This window comes from Mustela nivalis (genome assembly GCF_964662115.1).
Source record: "Mustela nivalis genome assembly, chromosome: 15".
Classification (NCBI taxonomy): Eukaryota; Metazoa; Chordata; class Mammalia; order Carnivora; family Mustelidae; genus Mustela; species Mustela nivalis.
In genome coordinates this window covers 59,335,230-59,360,573 of record NC_139034.1, presented here as the reverse complement: position 1 = coordinate 59,360,573, position 25,344 = coordinate 59,335,230, and the positions used below count along the sequence as shown (strand labels likewise).

Genomic DNA, 25,344 nt, shown 5'->3' with positions numbered 1-25,344 from the left:
GTCTCGTCTAGCCAATTCTGACACCCAACCCGCCCAGGGCTCCCTGCACCCTCCCTCCGAACCAAAGGCACACACACGCCCAGCCTGGCCAGAAGATAAAGCTAAGATGGCAGCGCCGAAAGTGCTGGGGCCGCACTCAGTGGGGCTGGAAAAACAGAAGCAAATCTCTTTATATTCTTTCATTCTGCATATTCTTGACTAACAAGGGCCCCCCATTCCCACGCCCACCACAGAGGCAGTATGAGGTATTCAGTAGTAGTTCGCGCAGGATTGACAGGAGGGGACTCCTGCTTTGCACGCGACGAGAAACCCACATCCCCCGTCTGCAGCGACGGCTCAGGTGGCTCTCGCGCATTACCTTGGGGACCACCTTCCCCTCAAATCCCCTTGGCAATGGAATTAAGGGTGACTTTCGTTCCCGGCATGCGCCCGATTCCCCGCCAACCCAAGGGAACCTTCCCAATGCCCAGCTGCCAGGGTAGTAGCTGTAGCAGTGCCCAGGGAGCGCGCAGTGCCCGGGCAGGAAAGAGAGGCGGCGGAGGAGAAAAAACTGCATTGGCTATCAATTTAGGGTAGAGCAGCCCTTGCTGCTGCCGTGGAAGGAAATGCGGCCAACCGCTACAGAAACGCCACTCTCCGCCACCTAAGTGAGCATGTGTGCGACTCCGCGCACGCCTAGTTGCACCGCTCAATGACAACGGGTTTCACAGGAAATTATCCAGTTACCGGGTTTTGCGCGTACCCAGAAGGCCCAGGAAGGGGCCTGCCTGAGACTGAAGCGCGAGGTAAAAGCTGAAGCGAGCGAAATTAAGGGGTGGGAAGAACTCTGAGAACCGTGCCGCCGCTGGATTCTATCCCCACTAGAAACTCCAAGAGTGCTGTGACTGAGCAAGCCACTCCCTAAACCCGGACTGGAAATGCTTATTTTTGCAGGCGACCTTCATTAATTCATTCACCCAATATTTGGTTCCCTCCTGCTTAAGGCTAGAGCCTGTGCTAGGAGCTGAGAATGTAGTGGGGGAACTGACACAGCCACCGTTCCGTCCTCACGGAAAAGTCTAGTGTTCTGTTCTGTGTATTACAATTCGAGAAAAGCCATGTGCCAAGGTGGACATCCTAGATGTTTGAAGTTTTTCTGCAATCCCATGCAATACCCTTTGACCATTATTCCGAGGATGAAGTTTACCCAAAGACATACAAATAGCAGTCAGAATCTAAATTCTGGATTGTCAGAGCCTGTTGGCTACCTGGCTGGTTGATCAACAGTAATGAGCCCTTGCAGCTTCTACTCGTTGGGGTCTTTAACTGTCCTAGCATTTCACTGTCTCAATATCTTGTCTTTTTTGGGGGGCGGGGGTGCTTCCTGTCCAACGCTGAGGTTTTTAACTGTGCTGAAGCATCAGGACGGGAATTTAGTTTAACAAACAATTACTGGTGACCTACTATGTGCCAGTTTCTAGACTAGGGATTGAGGAAGACACAAAGATAAATAAGAAGCTCTTGTTTATGAGCTCATAGTTGAGAAAACCAGTACAAAACCTGTTTAACAGGGCTATTCACAGTGCTAAAATATCATGACTTCCCATGCCAGTCCTTTGGCCCTATGGTTTTTTTTTTTTTTTTAAGAATTTATTTATTCATTTGACACACACAGACACACACACACAAAGAGAGAGAGAGAGAGAGAGAGAGCACAAGTAGGCAGGCAGAGAGAGAGAGGGAAGCAGGCTCAGAGAGCCTGATGTGGGGCTCAATCCCAGGATCCTGAGATCATGACTTGAACCAAAGACAGAGGTTCAACCCAGAGCCACCCAGGCACCCTTGTCCCTATGTTTCTATTATCCCACTTGTAGCTATCATTTTTTTTTTAATGAAAATTACATTCATACGTTAAAGCCCCAGGTAAAATGCACTGCTTTAGCACTCTCTTCCAGCAAAAGCTAGAATTAATTTATTTCTCCCCTCCTTGTTTATACTTTCCAAAACACTAACCAAGGTTTTGGTTGTTTTTTTTGTTTTGTTTTGTTTTTTGAAAAGTACACTTGTGGAAAGGGCTAGTAAATAGAGAGGCGCTCCAGTGAACCACTTGGGTGGTTCAGTGGGTGGAGCAGTGGACTCATGGTTTCCACTCAGGCCAAGGTCTCAAGGGTTCTGGGTTTCTAGGAGCATCAGGCCTTCCCCGTGCATACAAGCAAGCAAGCCCCCCCCCAATAACTAAATACCCCCCCCCCTTTTTAAGAGCCAGTAAGTGGATAAAGAAAATAGTCCTGGGAATGATAGGATTAGGAAGTTATTTTGTCAAGAGTATAAACTGGGCAGACTCTTCAAATTGAGAGTCAAATAGGAAAAACTTAGGAATCAAGGTTCATTGGCACATGCATTTCTAGCGCAGTTATTTATACAGGGTTAGTAGACTAGCTTGGCACAAGAGACTCAGCAAATGTTACATTTTAAGAGATAAAATGTTAAGATCTTTGGTAGATATGACGTTTTCAGATGTCACACATAGTCACAATTAACAGCTTCAGGTCAGATTCAGGAATTATCTCTAGTAACGTAAGTCTGGGCAGAAAAAGATAAGCCATTGAGTGACCGCTGTCAGGAGATAAGAGTGCATTCTAAAGAAGAGTGTGAGGTCAACGTAGTATGTAAGAAAAGTACTACTGCACTAAGGTTTGGCTCTGTGGTAAATGTTGAGGAAAAGAATTTAGGAAATGTGACTTGTCTGCAAATTCTACTTTTTTAATCTGTGAATTCTACTTTCATAGAAAAAAAAATGCACTAGCTTACTACCTGTTTTTCGAAATTAAAAGGATTTTAATCCTAATGATAAAACATCTAAAATAAGATCACCACTGATATTTCTAATTTGGCTGGTCTTCTCTGCCTGTGATTCTGAATTAACCGGCACTCTTCTCAGAAAATCTTCATGTTGGGAGTGCACACTTTGAGAAAAAGTATCAGGAGGGTGCGTAACACTCATTCTCCAGCGGGGAGGACATTCCCTCTTTCAAGTCCAAGTTCTCCCACCTGAGGGGAACCCCATTACCTGAAGCCAAGAGTCTGTAGCTGACAGCCTTCCCAGCACTTTCCTTACGCTTCCTCAAGCTGCTAGTAAAACACGGAGAGGTGGATTTCTTTCGGATTCCGCACCACTCAAACGCCCCACACCCAAAGCCCTGAGGCTGAGGGAGTGGTGGCGAGAGGGGGGTGGGGAGGGAAAAGGGCTGGAGTTACTGAGCATGTGCAAGGAGTGGCGCATGCCCAGTGCGGACAGCAGCTTCCCATTGCGGGTAACCCCGGCGGTGGCAGCGGTGGCGGCGGCGGCAGCGGCGGCACCGCCTCCTCCTCACACTCCCGAGGTGGCGGGGTTAGATGAGCGGTCCCAGTAGCGGCGAGGGCGGCGCAGGGGGGAGAAAGAGAAGACGGAGGAGGAGGAGGAGGACGCCGTCTTTGTAGTGCCCTGCTGCGGGAACGAGAGGCCGCTGCCAGAGCCGTCGTCGTTGGAAAAGGGCTGTGTGCGCGCGCGTGTCTGCTTGCCCGGCCCGCAGGGACGAGGCGGCGGTGGCGGCGGCGGCGGCGAGGATGATGATGTGCTCAGCGACTGCCTCCCCCGCCGCCGCCTCCTCGGGGCCCGGCGGGGACGGATTCTTCCCAGCCGCCACCATCTCTTCCTCCTCGGCGCCGGGGGCGCTGTTCATGCCGGTTCCCGAGGGCTCCGTGGCTGCGGCGGGGCTGGGGCTGGGGCTGCCGGCCGCGGACTCCCGGGGTCACTACCAGCTGCTGCTGTCAGGCCGGGCCCTGGCCGACCGCTATCGGAGGATTTACACAGCTGCGCTCAGTGACAGGGACCAGGGGGGCAGCAACGCTGGACACCCAGCCTCCAGGTGCGTCTCCAGTGCCCTTGCTTGGGCCACATGCCGCATGTGTGTGCGTTCGTGTGTGTGTGTGTGTGTGTGTGTGTACGTGCATGTGCATGCATGTATGTGTGTCTGCGTACCTGTTTACTGAGTTGTCTTTCTACAAGGGCTTGATGCTGGGTGGTGGAAGCACTTACTGAGATAGGGTGCGGTGGCAACAATTTCTGCCGTGTGTGTGACTGTCTTTGTGGGGGGTTAGTGAGAGTGGGAGGTAGCATGTGATGTTAGAAAAGGTGATGGTGCCGGTCGGTTACGACACGTGTGTGTGTGTATTGTTGAGGAGGGAGGAGGGATTGGTAGAGGCTAAGAGGGCATTGCACGGAGAGAATTTGCAAGAGTGGTGAAGGAAGTGGCGTTCCAGTACCTCTGCCGCAATGGTATTTGTACGTATTCTACCAACTACCCCTCCACCCCCCAGTGATATTCCATCCTCCACTTTCCACCCCCCAAAAATCTACCTTTCACTTAAGGGGAGCAGTGGTATAGGTTAAGGATGGTGTCATATATTGGATGGGTTTTAAATAATCGTGCCGTTGGATAAGGCACGGAGTTTAAGAGATTTATGCAAAGGAGATGCAGAAGGAGATTTATGTGGATGTGAAACGGTGTCTAGTAGAGATTTTTAGAGCTGTACTTTGGTAACAACTGGACATTTTGGTATTCTAGAGATGTGATTGCAGCTGCACTTGAGTTCTGATGTCCCATCAGCCATTTCCTTTCATCTTATGTTCTATTTCCCCTATTATTTATAGGCTTTAGAGTAGAAGAGGGTGAAGGGGTTTTGTGGGGAAAGGGGGAAAGCTGTAGAATTTCTAAATATGACTGCTTAGCTTCCACCAACTAGAAAATTTGAGTAGCTCCTACAATCTCTTCCTAGGCTCACTGTATCTTAAGCTTCCTTGATATAAAGAGATGTTAATCACTTTCATTTTCTTTTTCTTAAAATGTGGGTGTCTTTTTGTTGAGGGTTCTCCTATTGTTTTCTTTTCCTTGTCCCTACATGCCACATACCCTGAAGGATGATGACTGACTTGTTTCACCAGCTTGGCTTTGACAGTGGTAATTGGGAGTTTCCTTCATCTTTTTTTCTCACAGCTTCTTGCAACACATGGGGAAAGCATAGTAGTATTTTGTCAATAAGTTCCAGAGTTTACTGTACTTATTGAATGTGCAGTGTATTAGGCAGTAATAAGATGTCCTTTAATTATGAAAGGGCTTATGTTGTTAAGTCAGGTATTTGTAGTTTACCATTGTGTACTGGGGCTCTTACCCATTGCAGAGGTGTTAAGAAGGAGCTTTGTTCACACTTTTTATGGGTAATTGTTTACAGGATTGGGCAGTTTATCATTTGGGTATAAATATATATAATGACCTTTTGCAATCTAAACTGAAGGCCATAGTGGCACAAACTGATTTCTTGCTCATGTTTTTGAAAATAGCACAAAACCTCATTAGACAGTTTGCTCTGATAGTTATAATTTTGAGCTGTGAGTTTCTGAATTATGGCACTTTAGGTACATCTTTACAAACCCCTCTCGAACTGTAATTTATTATGTATATTGTTCCAGGCTTATAATTTGTGACTGGCATTCCTATATTAACTTTCTACTAGTATACTTGTGTAGTAATACAGTTTTGTGTATCTAGAGCTATATTATATATATTATATATTATAACAGTTTTAGACAAAATTCATATAGATTAATCACGTATATAACATTTATTAGTGATTTTTGGTCATTGATCCATTTTTGTACAGCCTGTCAATTACAATTAATGAAGAATTAGTTCACATATTTTAAGAAGTAGTCATGGAAACCAGCTTAAGGTGTGTATTACTGCCTTCTAGTGCTCATTCAGAACATTATTGCTTATTCTGGTTTGCATTATTTTATCTAAGTGAGCCTGCGACTATTTTTTATTGGGAATTTGCATAAGAATTCAATCACATTTTTGTTAAATATGACACGGCAAGTGGAGCTTGGATTTAGGTTGTGAATGAATGGTACAATTATTTGAATGGGGGCACTAGTTGGGTTAGAAGAGAAGATGAGATCTTTAAAGACAGAGAATAGAGCCAGAATAGAAGATGAAGCTCTAGTGAGCTTCCAATTTAAAGGTGTGAGAGAGAAGAGAGAGTGAAGGAAGCTGAAAAAAAGAGAAAAAAGAAGACAGCTGTGAGACAGTGGCACCTCTGGTCTTAAGAAAGTGGATTAAAAGTCCTCAGCAGTGTTAAATACTTAAAAAGTGAGAACACTTTCCCCGTCACTGGGTATCTTTTGAGGAAGTGGTCATAGAGAGATGTGAGGAGTCATTGAGAGATGTTGGGGTAACGGGCAGTTGCAGGATTGAGGGAAGGATATTCAAATTTGGGAGAGTGGGTGGGAAATGTTCAGTAAGCGGAGAAGGAGAAAATAAAGAGGTGGGAGAGGGGATAATTAATGGAGAGAAGTCAAAGAGATCTCAGAGACAGGTTTAAGATATTGGTGGAGAAGTTAGCCATTGAAAAAAATTGAGGGCTAGTCTTCCTCTAATTTAGAAAGGGAGGAGTTAACTATAAAGACTGGAGTTTATTGAGGCTAAGAACTCTATCCTATTCATTTTAGTAATCCCAATGTATAGCACAGGTTTTGGCATCCATTCTGTAAATACCAACAGTCTGGTGTGTGCCAGGCTCTGTTTTTTTTTTTTTTTTTTTTTTTTAAAGATTTTATTTATTATTTATTTGTCAGAGAGAGAGCGCGAGCGAGAGCGAGCACAGGCAGACAGAGTGGAAGGCAGAGTCAGAGGGAGAAGCAGGCTCCCCGTGGAGCAAGGAGCCCGATGTGGGACTCGATCCCAGGACGCTGGGATCATGACCTGAGCCGAAGGCAGCTGCTTAACCAACTGAGCCACCCAGGCGTCCCTCCAGGCTCTGTTTTATGTGCTGAAGATGTACCAGTGAGAAAAATAGACAAGATCTCTACTCTCTTGGAACTTCTGCTCTAGTGGGGAGAAATAGACAACTGATTGTTTCAGGTAGTGATAAGTAACTATGAAAGAAAGAAAACCAATTATATGTGATAGATGATTTATAGTGGGGGAGCTATTTTAGGTAGGGTGTTCAGGGCAGGTCTCAAGATTTAAGTTGAATCATAATGATGGAAAGGCAGATCTAGAGGAAGAGTGTTTTAAGAAATTATAAAGGCTCTGAGGTGGGAACAAGCTTGTGTTCAAGGGACAAAAAATAAGGCAAATGGGTTATGTCGGTGTTGAATAAATTAATTACTGTGGATTATATTTTATATGTTCTGTAGAGTAGTTGAGGGATGCAAGCCTAATGGAGTCAGTGATTTTGACGGCATTTTGGTGAGGTGGTTAAGAGCTTAGACTCTGAAACTAGACTGGTTTTTCAGTCCTGGCTCTACCACTTTTTAGCTGTGTGACTTTGGATATATTATATAATTTACTTGCTTCAAGATTTTGAAAAAAATTTTTATTGTGATATAATTGGCATATAACATTATATTAGTTTCATGTTTATCAGATAATAATTACATTTTTGTATATATTGTGAAATCACTGTAATAAGTGTAAACATCCATCACCACAGTTACAACTATTGTTTTCTTGTGATGAGAACTCTTAGATTTACTCTCAGCAACTTACAGATAAACAATACAGTATTACTGATAGTCACTATGTTGTACATTACATCCCATGATTTTTTAATTTTATAACCTTATCTTTTGACCACCTATACCCATTTTATCCACCCCCACCTCCCACCTCTAGCAGCTACGAGTCTGTTCTCTGTGTCATGAGTTCAGGTTTTTTGTTTTGCTTCAGATTTCATATATAGGTAAGATTTTATGGTATTTGGTTTTGTCTGACTTATTTCAATGAGGGTAATGTCTTCAGGATTCATGTCATCTGGTTTTATAAATGGCAAGATTTCCTTTTTAATGGCTGGATAATATTCTGTCTCTGTGTATGTATGTATGTATACATATGTGTATATATGTATATGTGTATATATATATATATGTACATATACGCATACCACATTTTCCTTATCCATTCATCTATTGATGGACACTTAGTTTGCTTCCATGTCTTGGCTGTTGTAAATAATGCTGCGGTGAACATGGAATGCAGATATCTTTTTGAGTGAGTGTTTTCATATCCTTTGGATAAATACCCTGAAGTGGAATTGCTGGATCATATGGTAGTTTTATTTTTCAATTTTTGAGGAACCTCTATACTGTTTTCCATAGCAGCTTTACCCATTTGCATTTCCATCAACAGTGCACAGCGTTCCCTTTTCTCTACATTTTTGCCAATACTTGTTATTTCTTGTCTTTTTTATCACAGTCATTCTAGCAGGTGTGAGTTAGTCATCTCATTGTGGTCTTGATTTGCATTTCCCTAATGATTAGTGATACTGAATATCTTTTAATGTGCCTGTTGGCCATCTGTATGCCTTCTTTGGAAAAATGTCGTTTCAGGTCCTCTGTCCATTTTTAATTGAATGCTTATTAGTATTTGTTTTTGCTTTTGTAATGTATGAGTTCCTTATATATTTTGGGTATTAACCTCTTACCAGATATATGGTAATATTTTATTACATTTTTTCCTCATATTTTGTTGTTTGCCTTTTCATTTTATTGATAGTTTCCTTTGCTGTCCAAAGCTTTTTATTTTGGTGTAGCCCCACTTTTTATTTCACATTTGTTTATGCCTCACTTATATGTAGAAAGGGGATAATGATAATGAGGATTGCTGTGTAGATTAAATGAATTCATATATCTAAAACGCTTGGCAAATTAAGTGCTACTAAATATTATTGATTACTGCTGAGAGTGAGGGGGCAGATGGCATTTGAGCACTTAAAAGGCAAATATCATGTCTTACTCTTATTTTTGGTCTCAGTGACTGTGATGAATGTGAGAATAATGATTTCGTTTATTCAGTGACTCAGTAAATGTATTTTTGTATGAATGAACCGATCAAAATTAGAACATTAACTTGGGGAAGGGGATTGGAGTAGAAATCAGTAAAGGAATGTCTGATCAATTCTGAGTGTGGATGGTAATATAGCATTGCATTTGGGAACGCTTATAGGTCAGTCGCTAAATCTGCCTCAAAGGCAGACTGCCTTAGTTCAAATCCCAGTTCTACCTTTTTCTAAGTTGGGCAAATTAATTAGCATTTCTCTGTCTGTTTCTTTACTTGTAACCTTATAGGGTTATTTAAAGGATATTGTGCCTGTACAGGGTAAGTACTCACTATATGTCAGCTGCTGCTGCTATTGTTTTTATTAAAATTATATATTTAAAATTCTAGTCAGCATGATATTATAAGTTTTTTCACTCAACAAAGAAATGGGAAAAACCGTTGGGTGAGTTAGCTCAAGGTTAGTCTGACTGGAGGTCAAAGGAAAAAACAAAGTGTAAGTTTTGGTGACATTGACCATTTGGTAAAAAGGAAAGTAACGGCAAGGAAGGAACTGTTAGACTGAGAGATAAAGAGGAGTCAGGGGATGTGGGTTGAAGTGGTAGAAGAACAAAGTGGAAACAATAGAGGAGATTATGGTCAAAATAGGGAATTGCTTTTCTTCTCTAAGCTAAACCCACTTAGTTACTTCAGCTACTTTATCTCACATACTTGGGATTTTGGTTTTAAGAGGTTAAGTAGTCAATTAATCCAACAAAGGTTCACGGATTACTACTTGGTGCTAACCATTGGCCCTATAAAGATTTATAAGACATAGTTTCTATACCTGAGTTTATTATCTGGGTAATGGTGAAAAATACAAAGGCAGGTACTTATAAAAGTGTTACAGGAAATGGCATTCTGGTCTGGCATGAAAGCATGAGCAAAAAGTGAGAAAGCATAGTTTATGTGCAGGTAATGTTAAGAACTCTGTTAATGGGATCATGTAGGTGTTAGGAGGGAGAGTAGTGGTAATTCATAATGGGAATGGAGACTTTGGTCAGGGTAAGGCAGCTTGAACAGCAAGCTAAAAATTAGATTTTATACAGTAGACCCTGATGGTTTTGAACTATAAAGAAACATTATTGTAGGAGTACTTTAGTAAGTGATGTGAGATTGAATTAGAGTTTGTATATCTATATTTGTGATTAGGTAATAATGTGTTTGATATAGCTCTAATTGTGGAATCCTATATAAATACATTTTAAGGCAAAAACTGCTCTGTTGGCATATTGGTAGGTAGACATGAGATAAATTAGTCCTAGCTTAAGATAAGAGAAAATCTTGTGATCAGCCTTAAAAATAAAATGAAAATTTTAATTTAAAAATGCTTTTGTATTTTAAGATCTTTGTTTTAAAAATCAACAGAATAGTCAGAATACTCTTCTTAATTAAAAAATTTTCAGGTTTTCTGAAGAGGATTCAGGTTATTCAGGGCTTAATTTACATATAATAAAATTCACCCTTTTAAAATGTTCATTTGAAGGGTCTTAGAACCATCACCACAGTCAAGTATAGAACATTTCCATCACTCCAAAAAGTTTCTTCGGGTAGTTCCCTCCTATTCCTAGCCCTTGGCCACCACAGATCAGTTTTCTGTCACTCTTATTTTACGTTTTCTATAATGTCTTATAAATCTCCCTCTTTAAAGGCAGGACCCCAGATACTGTTAGTCTCCATGTCTTTTATCCCTATATTTCTTGTAAATGAGAGTTAGGATTTAAGGCTTCATTAGGTTTGGGTTAAACATTTTTTAGCTAGAATATTTTGCATATAGTGCTGAATACTCCATATTTTAGCCCATCCATATGTTTTTAGGTTGTGCCACTGTTTACTAATGTTCAGTCTATTTACTTGGGTAAGGTGGTACCCGCCAGATCTCTCCTCTGTAAATGTATCCTTTTTTCTTGTGCAATAAGCAGGTATTGATGGTTCATAACTCCAGTACACTGAATATCTTTCACCTAATGGTTTTAGCATTCTTTGATAATGTTTGTCTGAGTCAGTTATTTCATTAGGGGTTTCAAAATGATGATTTTAATAGTTCTGTTATTTTTTCTATATTTATTAGCTAGTACTCCTCTGCAAAGAAGAGTTTTCTCTCATCAACTGGGGATGGACTGTGTTTCCTCCTAAGAAGGCAGGGCAAATGGCTTAATTCTCCCCCATCATTAGCCAAATTAGTGTAATACTCCATTAGTGGCTGCTTGGTTCACCACCCAGATCCCTCTGTTCAGGTACAAGTTCCCCTAGCTGTTGGGAATACTGGCACCTAAAACCAATTGCAGCCGAGTCCCATTCCAGGCATTCCCTGGACCTGCAGAACTGCTTCTCTCAAAGTCATGCCTCCTCTTCAGCATCAACCTGCATCCAATGCCTGTTGGCTTTAGGGATATAAATGTCTGGCTCTTTTACCCTAGGGTAGGACAACCTTGAAGATCCACTCCCAGTGCCAGAGCTCCACATGGGATTGGCTCAGTCCTTTGTGTGACTGCATTACAATTCAATCTTACTTCCTTCATTCTTCTACAGTTGTTGGTTCAGAGTTTACACTGGTAAACCTCTGGTACACAGAACACAATTTCAGAGTCTGTTTCCTGTGGAGCTTTACCCAAAACAGTTGTGGTGCTAGGAATGGTCTGAGGAAGTAGACTTTAAAATGTGATTTTGGGGGCGCCTGGGTGGCTCAGTGGGTTAAAGCCTCTGCCTTTGGCTCAGGTCATGGTCTCAGGGTCCTGGGATTGAGCCCCACATCGGGCTCTCTGCTCAGCGGGGAACCTGCTTCCTCCTCTCTCTCTACCTGCCTCTGCCTACTTGTGATCTCTGTCTGTAAATAAATAAATAAAATCTTTAAAAATAAATAAATAAATAAAATGGGATTTTGGAGCTGGATTATCTGCTGTCTGGTTGACAGCGAGAACCCCACTGTGGATTGTAGATGGAGCAGTGATGCTAATAATCCTTGGCATACACCGTGGCTGTGCAGTTGTTAATACTTTGAGTAGTGGTGTCTTGGAATGAAATTCCTGTAGAAGGGAATGCACCAGAGAGTACAAATATTTTATGCTTTTGAGAGGTTCAGGAAGTTATTAATTGTAAGGCCAGTGTAATCAGATGGTTGTTGATAAGTGATGTTGATAGATTGGAGAAAGACAATGAAAGGGTGAAAGTAACTGGGGGCAAAATGAAAAAGTTGGGTGATTTCTTTAGCATTGTGTAAAGAAACTCATCCTTAGTAGGAGGAAAGAAAAGGCTAAAGGTTAGGCTCAAGACAATTTTTAAGAGTAGCAGAACTCTAAGGTATGTTGAATTCTCACAAATTTTCTATGCCAGTTGTCTGCTTTGATTAGAAGTAAATGGGACCCCAACTCTTTGGATAGGACATCTGAGTTGATGCACTTGAAAATCTTGAAATCCCAAGTTCCCCCAAGCTCTTTGGGGCTGTAAGAGTGGCCTTTTTCTCCTAGCTAGAGGGTAGTTACATGAAAACTATGCTGCCTTTACTATACAATCTCTTCTTCCCCCTACTGGCTATCATCAAACCAATAACTAGAGTTAGATCACAGCAAAACCTACTGGGAGGTGCTAGGCCCACTCAGAGAAGAAAGGGAGTGCATGTGTATGGGTATACACACGTGTGTGCTGATTCCCAGATGCACTGAGGCACCCTGAAACACCATAGCAGACACACAGGAATACCATGGGATATTTCAGAATTTCAAAGGAAACACATCAGCTTCTGTCACAAAGAACTAGCTAGAGGTAGTTCACAGTTTTGACATTAGATCATGTTCCTTTTGATGCTGTCATATCTTTCTGAAGTTGTATTTTTGGTAGTTGCTGTGATATACATCAAGCACTGCACAAAAATTAGTGTGAAACAGGAAGGGAGGGTGGCATGTTCAGTCAGATTCCAATTTTGAGAAGTTGTGCAGTGTCTAGCATTATACATGTCCAAGTATTAAGCAGTTGTGTTTATAAATATTTTTCAGTTTATGTGTATCATTTTTTCAAATGGTTGAGTTGTTAGGATGTAGATTCTTATTGATTATTTGAATCTAAGTAGTTAATAAACTACTGTTAGGTATTTCTTTTGGCCTATAAGTGTTGTGGAAAATTACTAGTGGTGGCTATGCAAGGGCCCAATAACAGATTTCTACTTAACAGTACTCATCTGGCAACTGAATTGCTGAATGTCCTGCTTGAGTAGTGGAAACTAACCATCCTTCACATCCTTCCATTTTGACTGGATTTGACACATATTTTTATTTTTTTAGCATTTTATTTATTTGAGAGAGAGAGAGTGCACAAGTGGGGAGAGAGGCAGAGGGAGAAGTACACTCCCTGCTGAGCAAGGACCCTGTTGTGAGGTTAGATCCCAGGACCCTGAGATCATGACCTGAGCCGAACACAGATGCTTCGCCAACTTAGCCACCTAGGTGCTTCTTGACACATATTTATGAGTTTGCTTTTATAGCTTGTGGAGGCTCAGCTATTGCCACTATTTGAAGGCTTACAGACCTTACAGATCCATCATCACAAGGTCCCACATAACATTGTTTCAGAGTAAGGGACCCACTTTTATCTTTTCTTTTTTCTTTTTTTTCATTAAAAAATGAAAATCTCTCGGGGCGCCTGGGTGGCTCAGTGGATTAAGCCGCTGCCTTCGGCTCGGGTCATGATCTCAGGGTCCTGGGATCGAGTCCTGCATCGGGCTCTCTGCTCAGCAGGGAGCTTGCTTCCCTCTCTCTCTCTCTCTGGCTGCCTCTCTGTCTACTTGTGATTTCTCTCTGTCAAAATAAATTAAAAAAAAAAAAAATCTCTCTATGTTAGAGATCACAAGTAGGCAGAGAGGCAGGCTGTGGGGATGGGGAAGCAGGCTCCCCACTGAGCAGAGAGCCCAATGCGGGACTCTGATCCCAGGACCCTTGAGATCATGACCTGAGTCGAAGGCAGAGGCTTTAACCCACTGAGCCATCCAGGTGCCCCAAGGGACCCACTTTTTAGCACAGGAGGATTCATGGGATCCATTTGTTGCATCACGCATCACATCACCCAGAAGTTTCTGACCTGATGGAGCAGCAAAACAGTCTTGATGACACAACTGATTATGATACCCAGCAATTTGGACATTATACCCTGCAGGATGAGGGTCCATCCTCCAGGGTTCCCAGTAGGAAGGACACATGGAAATAGGAATGGTTCCACTTAATACCACTGGCAAATTTATACTCCCATCTCTGTAGCCGAGCACTGGGGATTAAAAGGTCCTAGTTTTCAGAAGGGAAACATTTCCAACAGAAGACACTGTAGGAGTACTGTTGCACTTTGAGACACAGCTATCTCTGGGACTTGACACCCCTTTCAAGGGAAAGGAGTTGCCATTTTGACAGGACTAAAGCACCAGATCATTGGGAGGAGGTAAGGCTGCTGTTACACGATGGAGTATGGGGATTTGGGACACACGTGATCTACTAGGTGTCTCTTGGTATTTATTTCCAGTTACGATGTTAAATGGACATGAGAAGGTCTGATGACTGCCTCACAAGATCAGCCACCTGGACCAGCAGAAATGCTAGCCAAAGATGAAGGGAATCTAGAATGACTAGCAGGAAACAGGTTATAACAAAGTTTTCTTCTTGAAGCCATCTGAAACCAGTCACCAGTGGGGGTTGTAATTTGTCCTACTTTACTTCCCCTGGAATGTTTCTCCAGGAAATAAGGATGAAGCAGAATTCTGGAGGAGCTTTTTCCAGAATACATATGAAGAAAGTGAATCCTAGTAGTGTAATAGGTGGACTGTAGTGAATGCCATGGATTAATTTTAATAGTTGTTTTGTAGATTCTCTGGGATGTTCTAAGATCAGTCATTATTCTTTCTGACTTCCAGAAATCAGAAATGCACCCCCTGACTCTGCCCCCCCAACTTTTATTCCAGTGACGAGAACCACCATAACTATGCTGAATAGAAGTGGTGAAAGTTGCATTTTCCTTGTTCCTTAATCTGAGGAGGAAACAATTACAAATTAGTCTTTCAGTCTTTCAATATTACGATATTAGCTGTGGGTGTCTTAATGGCCTTTCCAATTTGAGGAAGTTCTTTAATATTTCTACATTGCTCTTAGTTTTTATCATAAGTGGGTATTGAATTTTGGCAAGTATCTTTTCTGCATTTGTTGAAATGATTATATATTAAGAGAAAAAAAAGGAAAAATTAAATTAATTTTTGAATGTTAAGTCAGCCTTGCATCCCTGGGATAAAACCTTCTTATATGTGATATATTATTGAATTTGATTTAGTAATATTTGTTAAGAATTTCGGATGTACATTTTTGAAGGGTATTGTTCTGTTAGTCTGTCAGGTTATAGTATTACAGGTATCCTTGTGTCATAAAATGATTTGGACAGTAATCTCTTTCTGTATTTTTAAAAAGTTTCCATGAAACTTTGGAGCTATCAGGTATATATACATATATAATTATTAAAACTTCTTAAGAAATTATTCTTAAATATTTGATAGAATTCATCAGAGACACCATTTGATCCTGGAGTTATCTTTTGGGAATGCTTTTGACAAGTTTAGTTTCTTTAATAGATACAGGGATATTCAGATTTTTTCTCATGTCAGCTTTTGGAGAAGTTTGTCCATTTCATTTAAGTTGTTGAACATTTTGGCAGAAAGCTACTTAGCATTCATTTATTCTTTAATATCTGGGATCTGTGGTGATCATTCATCTTTTCATTCTTCATGTTGGAGTCTTCTCTTTTTTCTTTGATCAGTTTAGCCAGAAGTTTTTCAGTTTTGTTCATAAGTTCAAAGAAACAGCTTTGGCTTTGTTGATTTTCTCTGTTGATCTGTTTTCTCCTTTGTTGACTTTCTTGTCATCAGAATAATTTACTTCTACTTTGAGTTTACTCTGCTCTTCTTTTCTAGTTTCTTAACGTGGAATCTTAGATAATTGATTTTAGACTTTTCTTCTAACATAAGTTTTTAAAACTATAAATTTTCATGTAAACACTACTTTGGTTGTGTCCCACAGCTTTGATATTCCGAATGTTCTTTGTCATTTAGTTTAAAATATTTTTTTTAAAATCATTTATTTATTTGAGAAAGAGAGAGAGAGAGAAAGCATGGGGCGGGGTGGTCAGAGGGAGAAGCAGACTTCCCATTGAGTAGGGAGCCCAATTTGGGGACTCTGATCCTGGGACTCTGGGATCATGACCTGAGCCAAAGGTAGATGCTCAAGCTTAAAATATTTTCTAATTTTTTTTGTAATTTTATCTTTGAGCCATACATTATAATAGAAGGGGTGCCTGGGTGGCTCAGTGGATTAAGCCTCTGCCTTTGGCTCAGGTCATGATCTCAGGGTCATGGGATCAAGCCCCACATCGGGCTCTCTGCTCAGCAGAGGCCTGCTTACCCCTCTCTCTCTGCTTACCTCTCTGCCTACTTGTGAGTTCTCTCTCTGTCAAATAAATAAATAAAATCTTAAAAAAAAATTATTTTATTAACCTTCAGATATTTGGTATTTTCTTACTATGTTGTTACTACAATCTATTGCATATTTTTGTATGATTTCAGTCTTTTAAAATTGATTGAGATAAGCCATATCTCCCGGGATATGGTATACCTTGAAGATTGTACCATATACACTTGAAAAGGATTTGTGTTCTGCCATTTTTGCATGTAGAAACTATGGACTCCAAGAAACAAACTGAGGGTTTTAGAGGGGAGGGGGGTGGGGGGGATGGGTGAACCTGGTGATGGGTATTAAGGAGGGCTTGTATTGCATGGAGCACTGGATGTTACACATAAACAATGAATCTTGGAATACTACATTAAAAACTAAGGTGACTAACATAACACAATCAAAATAACTATTGTTGGATAATTGGAACATCTGGGTCACCTCAGAGTTGGTACCCGTTAATTATTTCTTCCTTTGCAATTGGTCACATTTTTCTTGCTTTTTTGCATTGCAAGAATTTTGGATTGCATCTTGGACATTGTTAATGTTATGTTTCGTAAACTCTGAGGCTTATAATCGGGGGAAGATTTTGATTTTTATTGTTCCTTTTAGCAGACTGTCAACTCATTTAGGTTCAGATGGCAAATTTGGCACTTTCATGGGTGGTACTTTAAATCTCAGTTCAATTGAGTCATTGCTATACTGGTAGGGTCTGATCTGTACCTTTGTAGGTCTGGCGTAAGCCCAAGACCTGTGTGGGTTTGTAGATAGAATTAGGGACTCCCTTTCTCTCCTCATTATCCTTTTCAGGATTTTTTTTCCACATTCTTCAGCGCTCAGGAGCCCTTTTCCTTAATTCTGCTGGCCAGAACGATAGGATTTCTCTTGGAGGTTTAACTTCTGGATTGTTGCTCTGATCAGTGATTGGTTCCTGGCCTTTGGGCAAAGCTGTTAGAGAGAAAGGAAAAATAATTGAACTGGGAAGTTCACTCTCCTGTGGGTCATTTTTCCAAATTGAACTCCGCTCTACAAATGATTTTGTTTGCTTTTCAGAGTCCTCAGCTCTTTTTTCTTTCTTTTCTTTTTTCTTCTTGTATTTTGTCCATAGTTCTTCGTTGTAAACAGTAGGAAAGATAGGCTATATTTTAATTTGTGCCACCATACTGTAACCATAATTCTTTCTCGACGGCTCTTACGGTTTTTCTCTTTTCCTTTGATTTTTAGTAATCTGATTATGCTGTGCCTAAATAAAGTTTGTGTGTGTGTATGTGTGCTTAGCTTGTGCTTGGTATTCATTGAATTTCTGAGATCTGTGAGATAATTTTTGTTCAGTTTGGCACATTTTGGCCTTTATCTCCTCAAATATTTCAAACTCAAATCTATCTTGTTTCCTTCTGGGAACCCAGGTATACACATATGAGGTTGCTTGGTATTTATTGTCTCATGAGTGAAGGGTCAGCAAACATAATTCTGTATAGGAACAAATACCCTCAAGTATTTAGGCTTTAGGATACTACAATCTAGCAACTCTTTAACTCCTGTTAGAGTTTGAAAGTGCCCATAAGCAATAAATATGTAAACAGATGAGCATGGTTGTGTTCCAGTATAAGTCTGTTTACAACAGAATGGATTCAAGAATGTTTTGGAGTTAGAAGAATGAAGAAAGAATGATAGATATAATAGGTGACTAGATTACAAGTATAGAAATAGCTAGTTTAGAAAGAGCTAGTTTCTCAAGAGTCCATTCTTGGTACCCTTCTCTCTAAATTTTCTTCCTTGGTTATTTCAGTCACTCCTCTGATTGTAGTTACTACCTAATTGGTTTTTTACTTCCTGGTGTGTGATTTATAGTTAAAACCTTTCCCTTGATCTCTAGACCTGTAATTTGAAAAGTCTGCTGCTGGGACTCTCTCAATCTTGTCTCAAATACACTATGCTCAGTATATTCAAAGGTTCTTCATGAACAATGAACATACCATCACTTACAAACTGTGTCTTTTCCTGTAGGTTAGCTAAATAGAAGTCTAAAGACCTCATCTTCAAGTTTGCATTAAGAGATAATGACCTAAACCCACTCACCCCCACCTCATTTTTCCAGAAGGCAAGAAGTCACATTTCAGGGGGAAAGTAAATTGAGGTTAGGGGAAGAAAGGAGAGTATTTAGAAGTCAGTGTTTAGGGGCACCTGAGTGGCTCAGTCAGTTAAGCATCTGCCTTTAGCTCAAGTTATGATATCAGGTCCTAGGATCAAGCCCCACTTTGGGCTCCCCACTCTGCAGGGAGTCTGCTTCTCCCTCTCCTTCTTCCCCCTGTCCCACCCTCACTTGTTCTAAATTAAATAAAATCTTAAAAAAAAAAAATCAAAGAGGCTAAGAATCTGTACTCAGGAAACTATAAAGTACTCATGAAAGAAATTGAGGAAGACACAAAGAAATGGAAAAATGTTCCATGCTCCTGGATTGGAAGAACAAATATTGTGAAAATGTCTATGCAAACCAAAAGCAGTTTACACATTTAATGCAACTCCTATCAAAATACCATCCATTTTTTTTCAAAGAAATGGAACAATTAATCCTAAAATAGCCAAAGGAATATTGAAAAAGAAAGCCAAAGTTGGTGGCATCACAATTCCGGACTTCAAGCTCTATTACAAAGCTGTCATCATCAAGACAGCATGGTACTGGCACAAAAACAGACATATAGATCAATGGAACAGAATAGAGAGCCCAGAAATAGACCCTCAACGCTATGGTCAACTAATCTTCAACAAAGGAAAGAATATCCAGTGGAAAAAAGACAGCCTCTTCAATAAATGGTTTTGGGAAAATTGGACAGCCACATGCAGAAAAATGAAATTGGACCATTTCCTTACACCACACACGAAAATAGATTCAAAATGGATGAAGGACCTCAATGTGAGAAAGGAATCCATCAAAATCTTTGAGGAGAACACAGGCAGCAACCTCTTCGACCTCAGCCACAGCAACGTCTTCCTAGGAACATTGCCAAAGGCAAGGGAAGCAAGGGCAAAAATGAACTATTGGGATTTCATCAAGATCAAAAGCTTTTGCACAGCAAAGGAAACGGTTAACAAAATCAAAAGACAACTGACAGAATGGGAGAAGATATTTGCAAATGACATATCAGATAAAGGGCTAGTATCCAAAATCTATAAAGAACTTATCAAACTCAACACCCAAAGAACAAATAATCCAATCAAGAAATGGGCAGAAGATATGAACTGACATTTCTGCAAAGAAGACATCCAGATGGCCAGCAGACACATGAAAAAGTGCTCCACATCACTCGGCATCAGGGAAATAGAAATCAAAACCACAATGAGATATCACCTCACACCAGTCAGAATGGCTAAAATTAACAAGTCAGGAAATGACAGATGCTGGCAAGGATGTGGAGAAAGGGGAACCCTCCTACACTGTTGGTGGGAATGCAGACTGGTGCAACCACTCTGGAAAACAGCATGGAGGTTTCTCAAAATGTTGAAAACAGAGCTATGACCTATGACCCAGCAATTGCACTACTGGGTATTTACCCTAAAGATACAAATGTAGCGATCCGAATAGGCACGTACACCCCAATGTTTATAGCAGCAATGTCTACAATAGCCAAACTATGGAAAGAACTTAGATGTCCATCAACAGATGAATGGATAAAGAAGAGGTGGTATATATACACAATGGAATACTATGCAGCTATCAAAAGAAATGAAATCTTGCCATTTGCGACAACATGGATGGAACTAGAGGGTATCATGCTTACTGAAATAAGTCAATCAGAGAAGGACAACTATCATATCATCTCCCTGATATGAGGAAGTGGAGATGCAACATGGGGGGGTTAAGGGTGTGGGAGAAGAATAAAGGAAACAAGATGGGATTGGGAGGAAGACAAACTATAAGTGACTCTTAATCTCACAAAACAAACTGAGGGTTGCTGGGGGGAGGCAGTTGGGAGAGAGGGGTGGGGTTATGGACATTGGGGAGGGTATGTGCAATGGTGAGTGCTATGAAGTGTGTAAACCTGGCGATTCACAGACCTGTACCCTGGGGATAAAAATATATGTTTATAAAAATTTTTTAAAAAGAAAAAAAATCAGTGTTTAAAAAGGAATAAGGAAGATAGTAGTTTGAAGAAGGAGACAAAGAATTATCTTTTGGATAAGAGATGCTATAGTAGATGTTATTAGTGTCCTAGCCCTATCTCTTTGGCATTTATTTCCATGCTTTCTACTTGTGTCTATGACTTTCTGCCCGAGAGCTTTCTTATTGGCCATAGAGACCTTCTTGGCTTATGGGCAGGACAAGCCAGAAATGCCAAAGTTAATGCCTTTAGAAAGGCTTTCAACCAGTGATGGATGAAAAGTTTGGTGGGTAAATACCTCATTTTTCGTTGGGGTAACTGAGCCATGTTCTACACTATCTACCAGAGTTTTCCAGTAGAATCATACTCTAGTTGCCCATCAGGGTAGTTGGCTAATCCACTCTTTACTGACTGCCTTCCCTATCTTACTTTTGATCCCCTCCTCCAGTGTTTTTCCTGGCTCACTTCTCAAAACAGCTCCTTTTACATGAATCCTTGAATCAAGTCTGCTTCTGAGGAAACCCAAATCAAGGTAGACACTTTAGCATGATAATAATAAGAAATAAAATTTGTTTAGTGTTTATTAAATACCAGGTGTAACTCTAAGCGCTTTATAATCCAATAGGAGAGGTACTGTTTTCACCCGATTTTACTGAAGAGACAGCTAACATAGAGAGGTTAAGTAACTTTCCCAGAGCATGGCTAATAAATGACACAGTCTGCATTTGAACCTTGGCCATTTGTCTCTAAATTCTTTATTCAACCTACTAGACTGAAGGAGAAGAATGGGAATAATGAATAAAAAAGAGAGAATGAGGATAATTCATGAAGTAAGGCCCATTTAAGGAGCAATTAGGAGATCTAATCTGAACTAAATGAGTTGGGGTAGGATTTTGAAGAAGCTAGAAAGGTTGTCAGGTTTTTGGTAGATGTACCTTTATTGTCAGAGAGCACAACTTGCTCCTGATCAGTATTCCGATGATGTTCCTGAACTCTCAATAATTATTATTTAGGATTGTTATGGATTATTAAAAAATATAGAATATGAACAGATAACTCTCAGAAGATGTAATATATATAATAAACATTTCAAGGACAGGAAAAGGACCTATTAAACTAGACTGAGAAAGAATCATCATCAAAGATAGAAGAAACACTAAAATAAGGGTTGAAGTCAAGGGGTAGGAGGAAGGTATTTAAAGAAGTAGACTGACAATATTCATATACAGTGGAATGTGAAAGATAAAGACTGAAGCTAGGGAATTGAATAAGCAATAAGGAAGTTTGTGGCATTGAGAAGTCATACATAGGAATTTGATAGTAAGGGATTGATAAAGTTCAAGACCACTTTTCCCTAAGAAATTTCATGATGAGGAGAAATAGAGAATCATTTAACTTTTATTCCCCCGTTCATTTGGAGGAGGCCAGTAGGCTTCTAGGTTTAGAAATCCTCAGTTAAAGAGATTTCACTAGTGAACAAAAAGAGGACGCAAGTGGTTGAGTGAAATCCTGAGGATGGCTAATGAGATAGGGTCCAGTGTATGAGAAGTATTCTTGGATGAAGTAAAGGCTATCTCTTTCGGGATGATGGGAGTTGAAGGAGGTTTCAGACCTGGAGGCTTCAAGAACACATTTTCAACCTTTTTATCTTTCTGTGCTGATACTTTTTTCTAATCTCTTCAAATTCTCTCTTCATCTGTGTCTGAGATGCTGCAGACCTACCTAGTGGGTCTTTAATTTCAGTTACTGTATTTTTCTTTTTCATAAAAGTTTGATTTGGTTATCTTCCATATATGCTATATTCCTCATATGCTGCAGATACTTTAAAGCTGTCTCTTATTTTCTTTAAATTTGGTAAGCATAGTTGGGTCTGAAAATTCCACCTGCACTCTGTTTTGGTATCTGTTGTGTATTTCTGCTAGTTCTCAGGGTTCCTTGTATCTTTTTGTTTGCCTGCTTATTTGACTGATAACTGTTGTTACACTTGTGGTAGCTCTCTGAGGCCTGGGGTGAACAGATTGTCCTAAGAAAGTTTTACAATGTCTTCATGGCTTGAGTTTTTCTCACCCACTTTGGCTACTGGTATCTGGAATATAAATCTGAAGGAGGCATGGTCTAAAGTTTAACTTTTCAGAGACTTCTTTCCTCACTTTTTATTCCCTCATTTTGTTAGACTGCTGTGCCCACTGCCAAGGTGGATTTATGTAGAATTATTATCCCCCATCCCCACTGCCATATGAAGACTTCTAAATAGATCAGGAGATTGATGCTATATATAGGAAATCTGTTTGCATCTCTCCCCAGATCAGTTTGAATTGCTCAAATCTCTTTTCTTGTTACTAATTATCAGCCTAGGAAAGTAAATAAAAGTTTCTACTTAGTAATCAGACTACTGTTCCTCCCTAATTTATTTAGTAATGCTTGAACACAGTGATGAGAGTATCATTACATTAATTACATAGGAGAAATAACTGGTTTATTTAGAAAAGCTTTAAGTACATACAGTGTTTTATAAATTAGTTGATTTTTTTAAAAAATTGGTGTTGTATCTAGTGACCTGGATAATTCACTTATTATTTGTGGATTACTTTTGCTTTATGTAAATACAGTTAGATTATGTACAAGTAAAAATGCTTTACTGTTTTCTTCTCCATCATTATGATTTTTATTTCTTTTGTTTAATTTACGGGCTTCCAGATTAAGTAATTGCCAGATTTAGTAATTACCAGATTATTTTTTTCCTGCCTTATGAAAGTATTTCATCCAAGTAGTTGTTGAGTTTTATAAAATACTTTTTCTATTTAAATGATATTTTTTTCCTTATTTTACTATCCTGTTGAGTTATATTGATTGGATTTTGTAATTTATCTTTTTTATAGGTTGCTGAACATTGAAATCACGTTTAGATCAGTGGCTTTTTTAATCTTATTTTTTAGTTGAGATATAATTCACATACCATGAAACACACCATGTGAAAGTATACAAATCAGTAATTTTTAGTGTATTAACAAAGTTGTGCAAACAGAACATTTTTCTTTACCCAAAAAAGAAATCGTATACCCATTGCCACTCACTCTGCTTCTCTTTTCCATCAGCCCCTGGCAACCACTAATCAGCTTCCTGTTTCTATAGATTTGTGTAATCTGGACATTTGAAACGAATGGAATCATACAGTTTGTGGCTTTCTTTCACTTAGCATAATGTTTTTAAAGTTCATCCATAAAGTAGCATGTGTCTGTTCCATTCATCGCTGAATAGTATCCTGTTATATGGATGTACCACATTTTGTTTACCATTTGTCAGTTGATGAACATTTGGGTTGTTTCCACTTTTTGGCTATGGTAGTATTTCTGCTTCTTTGTTCATGGGAGATGTTGGCTTGAGATTTTCTTATTTTGAAATATTCTTTTCAGATTTTGGTATCAGAATTATGCTAGTGTCATAAAATGAGTTGGGAAGTTTCTTCTTTTTATATTTATAGGAAGATTTAGTTTAAGATCGAAATTGAAAAAATGGACCAGTGAATTAAGTATTTAGAGGAATTCCCCGGTAAAGCCACTGAGTCTATAGTTTTCTTTGTGGAAGGGTTTTGGTTAGGGATTCAGTTTCTTTAACAGAATATAAGACCATTCAGATACTGTATTTTTTCCTTATTTAATATCGAGAAGTTACATTTTTCAATGGAATTTGCCCTTGTATTTAAATTGTCAAATTTATGGGCAGTGTCTATGATGATGTCCCCTTTCTTATTTCTCATATGGGTAATTGTGTTTTTTTTTGGTTTTTGGTTTTTGTTTTCTTCCTGACCAGTCTTGCTAGAGCAGTCTTTTCCTTATCGAACCCCATTTTGGTTCCTTGATTTTCCCTACTCAATGTCTGTTTTCTATTTTATCAATTATCTGTTCTTACTTTTGTTTCCCTCTTTTTACATTGTTTACTTGGTATTGTTTTTCTAGCTTCTAAAGATATAAGCCTAGATCATTTATTTTCAGAATTTCTTTTTTCATTATATGCATTTTAATCTTTGCAAACAGCTATACATTTTCCTTAAGCACTACTTCAGGTACATTTCGCAAGTTTTGATATGCCATGTCATTTTTATTTATTTATTTATTTAAAGATTTTATTTATTTATTTGACAGAGAGAGAGAGAGAGATCACAAGGAGGCAGAGAGGCAGGAAGAGAGGAAGGGAAGCAGGCTTCCTGCTGAGCAGAGAGCCCCATCCATGTGGGGCTCAATCCAGGACCTTGAGATCATGACCTGTGCCGAAGGCAGAGGCTTTAACCCACTGAGCCACCCAGGTGCCCCTGTCATTTTTATTTAATTGAAAATATTGTCTGAATTCTATTTTAACTCTCTGTTATTAAGTTTTTGAGTCATAGGTTATTTATTTGGGTTTTTGTTTTGTTTTCTTTTTTAGATTTCCAAACATTTGGGAATATCTTAGTGTTTTTTACCTTTTGGTCTCTAGTTTAATTTTTCTGTGATCACAATCGCAGTCTTTGGAAATTTGTTGAGACTTAGTCTGTGGTCCAACATTCTGTTGTCTGTTTTGGTAAATACTCTATATTCGCATTAAAAAAGAATGTGCATTCTGCAGTTGTTAGGTGTGATTTTCTAGGTGTGTCATTTAGGTCAAGTTGATAAATCATGTTTTAAATTTTCTATATCCATGCTGTTTTATCCTGTACTTGTTCTGTCAATTAAAGAGAGGTATGTTATAATCTGCTCTTTTGATTGTGAATTTGTCTTTCTCCTTTTATGTAGCTCAATTTTACTTCATATGTTTTGAAGTTATGTTATTATTTGATGCATCAGATTTGGGATTGCTGGGTCTGTCTTCCTATTGAATTGACCCTGTTAGCACTATCAAGTGTTC

General features: G+C 39.6%; 2 protein-coding genes across 20 annotated transcripts in view; one reads left to right on the top strand and one right to left on the bottom strand.

Annotated features, from left to right (window-relative positions):
* SCEL (sciellin) overlaps positions 1-3,201 on the bottom strand; it is a 329,124-nt gene extending 325,923 nt beyond the window's left edge. For 8 of the 19 annotated variants that reach the window (XM_082701429.1, XM_082701418.1, XM_082701430.1 and 5 more), the window contains exon 1: positions 3,050-3,201. The gene's annotated coding sequence lies outside the window, so the exon portion shown is untranslated. The remainder of the gene's footprint in view (positions 1-3,049) is intronic. The other 11 variants (XM_082701419.1, XM_082701415.1, XM_082701414.1 and 8 more) reach the window with 4 other exon arrangements.
* Positions 3,202-3,238: 37 nt separating this feature from the next.
* Positions 3,239-25,344, top strand: part of MYCBP2 (MYC binding protein 2) — a 267,804-nt gene continuing 245,698 nt past the window's right edge. Inside the window, exon 1 of the mRNA XM_082701514.1 lies at positions 3,239-3,887. Within this exon, the coding sequence (XP_082557640.1) occupies positions 3,586-3,887 (302 nt within the window). The 5' untranslated portion in view covers positions 3,239-3,585. The remainder of the gene's footprint in view (positions 3,888-25,344) is intronic.